This window comes from Pezoporus wallicus, unplaced genomic scaffold, assembly GCF_028554395.1.
Source record: "Pezoporus wallicus isolate ANWC-B61680 ecotype Strahan unplaced genomic scaffold, APGP_CSIRO_Pwel_v1 contig_5879, whole genome shotgun sequence".
NCBI classification, from domain to species: domain Eukaryota; kingdom Metazoa; phylum Chordata; class Aves; order Psittaciformes; family Psittacidae; genus Pezoporus; species Pezoporus wallicus.
Genome location: NW_026637549.1, coordinates 974,789 through 984,087, shown reverse-complemented (window position 1 = coordinate 984,087; position 9,299 = coordinate 974,789). Strand labels below are relative to the sequence as shown.

The 9,299-nt window shown below is 39.6% G+C and overlaps 1 protein-coding gene across 1 annotated transcript; it reads left to right on the top strand.

Annotated features, from left to right (window-relative positions):
• Positions 1 to 497: 497 nt before the first annotated feature.
• SOSTDC1 (sclerostin domain containing 1) lies at positions 498 to 4,675 on the top strand. Its single transcript, XM_057406188.1, has 2 exons — positions 498 to 1,142; positions 3,308 to 4,675. The coding sequence occupies exons 1-2, from the start codon at positions 818 to 820 to the stop codon at positions 3,721 to 3,723; spliced, it is 741 nt and encodes a 246-aa protein (XP_057262171.1). The 5' UTR covers positions 498 to 817; the 3' UTR covers positions 3,724 to 4,675.
• The last annotated feature ends 4,624 nt before the right edge of the window (positions 4,676 to 9,299 follow it).

Sequence of the window (9,299 nt, the reverse complement as noted above, 5' to 3'; positions counted from 1 at the left end):
TAATTCGATGTAAAAGAAGGTAAGTGTGTGACACAGTAAAATGGTATGCCAAAATAAAGATTATTCTTTCCTCTTTGTTTTCTTTATCACATGAAGTAATACATTAAAAATATACGAACGCTCTAGGCAATGTAGAAAACTAAAAAGGACTAGTTTGGTGAATGAGCATAGTGAGAGGCTATGAATATGGATATGTTTGTACTAAGGAGCCTAGAGGAGATACTTTTTATGTGTTGTAATACAGAAATACATACTTGTAACTCTGCACATCAGGGAGAGAATATTCCCCTAAAACAAGTACTTTCTCTAGCAGTGCTCCTTGTTGATCAAAGCTGCATAATTTAAAGCATCTAGAGGCAACTTTAAATTATTCACAGTATTTTTTTTTAAGTGATTTGGTGTATTGCAGACAGTCGTTGTGTATCTAGCAACCTGCTGTAAGTTCTATAAACTTTTGCATTCTTACAGAACTAGCAAGTTTTCTGAAAGTCACGTTCGAGAAGAGGGGACAGGACTTTGCATAACAGGAGCAACCGTGTTAGCCACATCACACAAAAATGCCAGGCATGCAAGGCAATACGGAATGGCTGGACAGAGCCAGCAGCCTCTAGATCTCAGCCCAAATGTTGCTATGTGGTGCCTAAGAGTTTTCTGATACCCTCAAAAGCCCCAAATAGGAATCCTGCAATTAATGCATCTAACTCCTCCTTTACTGCAGTCTCCTCTCCTATTGGTAAAAGGTCTTCCCAGGCTCATGTGGGGATCCCACCCCTTTTGTGGGTTTTCATTCTGAAGCTATCCACAACTTTACACCTGAATGAATGCCAAGCCTCTCTCAATATATAAAGGAAACCTTCAAGAGCAATTTCAGAGCTACCCAGAAGAAGCAGAGGAAAACGATTTCATCCAGCTCTGTCAGACAGAGCCTGAACCAACCATGCTTCTCCCTGCTATTCACTTCTATGGCTTTCTCCTAGCTTGCATCTTCACGAAAAGCTACTTGGCTTTCAAGAACGATGCCACAGAGATACTTTATTCGCACGTTGTTAAACCTGCTGCGGCGAGCCCAAGCAGCAACAGCACGTTGAATCAAGCCAGGAATGGAGGCAGGCACTACACCAGCACTGGATCTGACCGTAACAGTGAGTATCCTACTGGCGGCACTTCCACCGCGCCCCTCTGCCCGTGCCCCTCTGGCAGCCCCGGCCCAGCAGCAGAGCGGAGTCCCCTGGCAGCGGCGCCCCTCCGCAGCTCGCTTTGTCCCGAGCCCGGCGCTGCAGGGAACCCGCGCCTCGGGGAAACAGGGGCAAGAGAAGATGCTGCTGGTTCCCGGCTGGGACCTGCCTCGCCGGGCGGCCCCCGAGCAAAACTCCCTCCCCCCCCCGTGCGAGTCCTGCAGGACCGGCTCTCTCGGGCAGGTTCCTTCCTGAGGGAGGTTCATCCAGGAACGCCGGGGCTTATGGGTTATCCGGCAGCGAAGCGAGATAAAGGAAAAGGATGGGCATTTCTAAAGCGCTCGCTTTCTTAATTCTCCCTCCCACTGCGGTCAGGAGAGATCTCTGGGCTATTATTCAAATGCAATAAAAAACTCCGAATTTTGTTCCCGCTGTTTAGCTTTACTTCCTGCTGTAGCACTTACCTGCTTAACACCTCCAGCAAAAGTAAACAAATCAGCTCGTCATTTACCTACGATCTCTGCTCTGACTTGCATTATTATATCTAGTCTTTTTCTGCTGAGCTTTATGTATGTATGTCAGATACATGGGACAAAACCTTCTGCTGACTTTGTCTGTGCCCTCCTCTGTCCGCCTCCTTAAAATGAAAGAAATCCAAATAAAGAAACACGCACTCCAAGCCACCCACAACAATTCAATAAAACTAGCGTCATCCCTGGAAAGTGAAGGCAAAAAGTGCCACAGATACCTTGCAGCTAAGCCAGGTGTGTCAGTTTCTGTGAATGCTCACGGTTTAAGCACACAGGAAACATCTCATCATTAGGAGATTACTAGAGCAGCCCAGTAGGTATTAATCGTCAAAGAGCTGTCACTGGAGAAAAGCTGAGCCAGGAAAGGCAACAAAATCAAATCTGCGACCAGCTGCTTCCAGGTACATTCCTGAGTGCAGCTGCAGGAAGGCGAGATGGAATCCTTCCTGAAAGGCAGGCGGGAGAACGCTCCTGCAAACAGCCCCTTGGAGCAGTCCCCTGGACTGCCCATCCTGAGACGCAGGGGACAGGGTGAAGTAATCTTCACTCGGTGTCTCTGTTCAGAACTTGCTTCCAAAAATCCAAGTAGAAGCAGAAGCAGCCTGTTGCTGTGATATGTAGATGTACCTTCAAAGCCTTTTATGATTCACTCTAAAATGTTTCTAGTAATTACTTCTATTTTTAAGGCGTTAGTTAATTGCATTGTGTGTAGCATCCGCGCTGTAATTGTCCTTCAGAAAGAGGGAGAGCACAGCCAGTAAAGAGTGCTTATTAAAATTAAGCGTACTGTGGGCGTTTATTTCAAAGTGTAATTACTGAAATAAACAGTTGTGTTTATTGCAGGGTGCCGAGCTGCACATACAGACGGGTACAAACATGCCTGTAATAGAAGCTCTGCATGTTCATTCTATGTCAGTTGCCTGAGATAATCTGCAGAATCCTCTATGTTGCATACAATATAAAGACTACTACAGGTACAGAGATGGTGTTCCCCTGAGGACAGAACAACCACTCTGAAATCCTTACTGCTAATCATTCCAACTTTAGATGCAGAATGCCAGTCCCTGGTAACTTCAGCTATTGTCACTTCTGCAGCGTCTGTGTTCAGAGCAGCAGTGCTCTTCTCAGTCCACTGTAACCGTGGAATGAGATGAAACATACTATTTGAAATTCATTTAAAAGCATACAAACAGTTTCCAAAGCACTATTTCCCTGCTTGCTAATGATCAAACATAATTACTGTAAACATCACAGAGCAGATTCCCTAGACTGAGAACAAGCAGGAAACATTTCTTCCCTTGGGGCATTTTTTCTCTTCTAAAAGGTATGTCCCTGAGAAGAAGGATACGGAATAAAACTGCCTCTTTCACCACAACTGCTGAAATGCATCTCATTATCATTTCTTTCTGCTGTGGTAATAGCCAGAGATACCATCAGCACTCTAGGCCCTTCTGTTGGGGGATACAACAGTAAAAAGATGTCCTGTAAAGATTACAGCCTAATTTAACTTCTGCAAAACATAGTCTGTTAATGTGGAAATGACTGGTTGAGGAAATCCCTCCATTCTGAATCTCAGTGTTTATTGTTCTGTGCATTCTGCAGATCGTGTTCAAGTTGGCTGTCGAGAACTGAGATCCACCAAGTACATTTCTGATGGCCAGTGCACCAGCATCAACCCGCTAAAGGAGCTGGTGTGTGCTGGTGAATGCCTCCCTTTGCCGCTGCTTCCCAACTGGATTGGAGGAGGTTATGGAACCAAGTACTGGAGCAGGCGGAGTTCGCAAGAGTGGAGATGTGTCAATGACAAAACTCGCACCCAGAGGATCCAGCTTCAGTGCCAGGACGGAAGTATAAGAACCTACAAAATAACTGTGGTCACAGCCTGCAAGTGCAAGAGATACACCAGGCAGCATAATGAGTCCAGCCACAATTTTGAGGGACCCTCTCAAGCAAAACCTATCCAGCATCACAAAGAGCGGAAAAGAGCCAGTAAATCCAGCAAACATAGTACAAGTTAGAAGTCAGATGTTCTCTACTCACTCATCTCCCTCTCCTTGTGCCAAAATTGAACTCACCTGTAACCATTTGCTTTACCATTCTGACTGCTTAAAGACAAGTCTGCCATTGCTGTGTTCTCAGCTGACACTACATGCTTATTGCTTTGACCAAAACCGGAGGGGCATTCTCAGCATTTGGACCTTTCGGGTGATTTTCCAAATGCTCAAGATGGGGAACAACACAAGCCTTCCAAACCCACACAATGAACTTTTATGTTTTCTCCAGCCATGGAGGGAAAGAAAATTTGCCATGAATATTCACTGAAGTCTATTTTGTAAAAAGATGCTTTGTTGTGTGTTTTCATGAGAACAGTTATCTGTCTATTGCCTTCTATATTGTGTTTTCATGAGAACAGTTATCTATTGCCTTCTGTATCATGTTTTATGAACTTCTGAAAACAGCTTAAAAAATAAAACACCTAGCACCTGCTTTCAGATTCATTCTGAACAAAAATGCCTTGCATGCTGACCTTTCTCTTATCTCAGTATACCAAAAAGTAAAATATGCATGGCAGCAATCAAAAAGTAAAGCTGAACAAACTATTTATTTGTTGTTTTAATTATTTAATGAGCTTTTATGTGTGTTATTTCCCTCCAGAATGTTCTTATGTTTATAGCTTTTCTCATTTATCAAAGTATTTTTCTATGATTTGTGGCTGGATTAGAACATACATTTTGTAGATAATGTAAAATAGACATTTTAGCATTCTTGGTATATATATTTCCATTTTGAACATTCATAGACTTAGGTGTTATTTTGAAGTAGCAACATGAAAATGGTTGGTTTTTTCTTTTTCACTCTACACTCTGTGTTATTTTGTTTACAAGTGTGCAATCAAAGACAGATCTGGTGACTTGCTGTCAAATCCATTGGGTTTTTTTTTCTTTACAAAAATAAACACTGCTAAAACCTCTGTTGTCTGGTTCTATGTATGAAAATGCACATGTTGTAATTACTCACAACATTCAATCTTTAAACATAGGAGAAAATTATTTGGTTAAGAAAAACTATCCATGATATTCAAGATTAAAACAATCTTCCTGAGGAGTCTTTTTGGATGTATAGATGTAATATGGCCATTTAACAGATAGTGCTTATTAATGGTCAGAGCCAGGTTCATACTTAATTCTCAAGTTGCACATTGCAGAGGTGTGTATTTAGGAAGTTTTACAAGCTAGTAAGTGATGATCAAGTACATTAGTACATTAGTGATGATCAAGTACAAAGAGGAATGGTAAAAATAGCAAGCAGTTTCACCTATCCCACAGAGCCAATAGAGTCCTACACATTATCCACAAATTCCTATAGAATGCATCTGGAAATGTACAGAAGGCAGTCTACCTTCCAACACATAGTCTGTGAATTACCTGTCCATAATCTTTCAAGCTATAGTGAAACACGATGGGCAAGGTTTCATCATGGGATTCTGTGGTTCTTAAATCATTAACTTTTACAACCCACTTGCACCCAAAGAAAAGATTACACAAGAAGAAAGTAATGAAAATTCTTTCCTGATAAAGTCTCACATAAGCTCTCTTTGACATTCTCTTTATCTCATTCCATTTTGCATTTTAATTCCAAAAGATTAATCATGAAGCTCTTGGCAGAGATCTTCCTTGGTTGTTAATGCAAAACTGTTTGAAAATCACTGCTACTGTTTGACTTACTGAATCCTAAATTTTATTGACAAAATTTAATAATTTTTCCTCAAAGCTGCCTTCAAGAATTATTTTTAAAATCTGCTATATGTAAGAAATATACATACTTTTTTAGTTTAGGGTTTGTTTTTTTTTTGATCTCGTGGTGGTACAGTTAAAAACCATTGCATTGATGACCTAGCTGTTTCAAGTTTAATTCTATGATCAGGAAAAAATCAGAACAATGAGATCAGAGACCATTTAAACTTACATTCTGTGATCTTAAAGGCGCTTCTTTTAAGCCTAAGAGGATAGATGATGAATAAAAGTGTGAGCAGAGAGAGATGACATGACATTGCTCCTAGGCATATCAGTCCATGGACCTACAGCTATCCTAGGTTTTTATTTTAAACAGACATTACAGTCTCATTCAATCAATTTTATAAAGGAAAGATTATAATGTAATCATAGAATCATAGAATAGTTAGGGTTGGAAAAGACCTTAAGATCATCTAGTTCCAACCTCTCTGCCATGCTAAACCATGTCACCCAAGGCTCTGTGCTCATTATCCCCAAATGCCAAACATCTATCCATTTTTAAATTGTTCTCCAACTTCTTCAAGATGATAAAGCACAGAAGATTGAGATAACAGACCGAAATCTAACCAAAATTATTTTCAAAGCCAATAGCCACTACATGTCAGTAAAGTTGCCCTGCCTGTTCTGTGCTTGACTCCCAGAAATAAGAATGATGAAAAAACCCCACACATCTTGCCCACGACTCTTCTACAGTCAGTGAAGTTTGACTGTAGTAAAAATATGCACATTTAATAAGAGTTTGCATTTAGCAATGGAAATGATAATTCCTACTTCATCTTTTCACACAGAACTACCTTAAGGGGAATAGTTCGACAGACTTCCATTAAGATGACTTCATCAAACTTTTCTGGACATGTTACTGAAAGACCACAGGCCCATCTCTAAGCCTGGAATATTTGAGGGGACATGAGGGAAGCCAGCAAGAGCTTTGTCCATCAGCAGCAACTCAACTTTGAAGTGCCACCTGATTTAGCTATGGTCTCTTCTCTGGCCAAGGCTTTGGCCTTTTGTGGGCAAGATCTGCAGCAAAGCAGGGTTAAAAATATGTTAATCTTGAATTTTCATCAGGAATAATGTTACCCTTTGTGACTCATCTCCTAGCTCTGAATGCTTTAATCTGGCCTATACAATCTGCCTTCTGTTTCATCCTGTTACATGTGAACTCACAGGGCTTTACTCAAGGATCCAGCAAAAGGCATTTATGTAAGTACATCCAACTAGTTTTTTCTGTATAGAGGATCTTCAGCATGCAAAGTTGCAGTGGGTAGGATATGGGTATCTTGTACCTACAGTGGAGAATCTTGCCACAGTTTCTAAAAGATTCAATTAAAAAATAGTAGTGCTTAAACTAAAATAATGTTAAATATGATACATCTTATGTTTGATTTATAACAAGTTAAAACGGAAAGACAACATGCTAGGATTTTCTTAGTTTTCACCTGAAATACTAAGCCAAAGAGATATAAGAACCATGTAAATGTTTTAAAAAAGCATAACATATAGTCAGATCACACAAGATTTTATACAAATTAGACTGCTAAATAGTCTAGATTTATTACACTAAGAATATACAGAAGTTGACTTTCTCACCAACATCCTAATATCCAAGCAGATCACTAAGCCTTAGTGCTTCTTAAAAACCATTTCAAACATCTTAAAAAAGAACAATTTTTAAAGTTCTCATACTTGCATCTTTAGAAAACTAAAAGTGAAGAAATTAGAAATAACATGTTAATCTGTCACTAGTATGTCATTGCTTTTGAACTGATGAAAACTGCCCCCAGCTAAGGGGTAAATTGTTTTATAATGAATGGAAATCCATTTTCCTTAGACATCACTAGGAATAAACTTACAGATGCTGGTTGTTTTGGTAACATGGTAGCATGCAGAGGCACACTTTGCAGAGGCAGTGGTAGACAGTATGTGTCACTAAGACAGCATCAACTGTGGAAGTCAGAAGGGCCTGACACTTGTAGTCTAGACCAGAAAAGCCCTTGAGAAATTTATTTATTCATTCAGTTTTTTTAGTAATAGGCACAAGTCTGTTGCTCTCTCCTTTCCAGCAGCCTTGAATCAAACCATGCAGTCCAAGTTCAAGCATTTGTTTGGAAATACATCAGACATTTGAATAACAGCCTTCAAAATACCTAACAGATTTCTGCCAGTAAATCACTGTAGTCCTTGTCACCTTGACCTTTATATCCTTTCTAAAGAAGGACAACATTAATCAAGAAAGGACTGTTCAATACATTCCACTGTGAGAGTCTTGTTGCTACAGTATTAACCTGGAGGTGTTCAGTGGAAAATTATAAGGAATCCTTAGTGTTGGAAGGTGTCCTATTCTCATGATGCATTTCCTTTCCCGTAGGCCAGGCAAGAGGCTTTGATTTTAAGTTCACTGACATGCACATAAACATCACTCCAGGCCAAAACTGAAAAATTTCTAGAGATTTATGAGTTAAGCAGACATTCTGTCACTGGATTTAACTTTCCCTGAACGTTGCCCCACAACAGAAAGCCTGCCCATGCATCTTTCTGAAATGCATCAAGCCCTTCACCTCACTCATCGTATGAGTTATGTGGCCTGACACGCTGAAAAAGTGTGATTTTCAAGTGACATTGCCTACCACTGAGTTAATATTCAAACATCTACCTTCCTCGGCACTTCCATGACAAAAAAATACTCTTCATTCTTAATTAATGCTCATCAAACTACATGCCATGAAAAGTCTCTTTGCTAAGAAAAATCTCTACAAAATTTGACTGTAACTCTGGTTTGGGAGTTTGTTTTTTCTTAACTCACTTTGGTTTGACAACATAGTATAATGAATGAGGCAGTTTTATAGTACCTCACTGGAGTTCAGGCCTGAATGTCACTATACAACCAAAAAAAAAAAAAAAAAGAGAGGATGTCCTAATACAGATGAAAATCAGGATCACTGACTGTAATAAGGCTGTTTGTGGAATATGGTACTTCATCAATGTAAAGGAAAATAAGAAAAACAAACCCTCAGCTATTTGGAAAAGAGGCCTAAGTTAGAACACACTGCAACAATAATATAGTTCTGTTTACTAAACCCCAAAGACAACTGCTATCACAAAGTGACCTTTGTTATCATGTACTTTAGCAAAAAGTATTAAATCACCTGAAAATACTTTGTTGAACACTTTGTCTATTACTTGCCCCTGCCCTTTTTCAGCAGTTGTACAATACTGTATTATTGCCTCATTGTTTAAACGCTTAGCTGTTCTGAACTATACTTACCACAGCACACTTGCTTTTTGATACAGAAATACTACAAATCTCTTTTTAGAATGACTGGATGCATGAGTTTTGTATTTTGACTACCAAAAGTCTTGCTCTGACTTGAACTAGGAGTTGCACATTTGTTTTGTTTTGTTAACCCCAGTGAGAAGTGACTTAGTGAGGAAATTGCAAAGAAACTTAGTAAAAGAATAAAACAGTCTGTGAAGTCTGATGCTTTGGTGGGCTAAGGAAGAGCTAACCAAGCACATTCATTAAAGTTCTTTTATATGAAACAGTGCAGAGTTGATGGAGATGGCCTAAGGAGAAAAGAACTTTCTAGCCCTACCACAAGAACAGCCACTGACAAATAGAAGGACTGTGCAGAGCTTTAAAAGAGGCTCTGTAGCACAAAAACTTTGCTTTAATTGCAGCTGAAGCAAGTTTAAACATCTGTTACTTGTTAGATTATTATTTTATTTATTTACTTATTTATTTATTCATTTATTTTGGGATGGGTTGAAGAAAGCTCTTTTAGATTCCCTACGGCCATTAA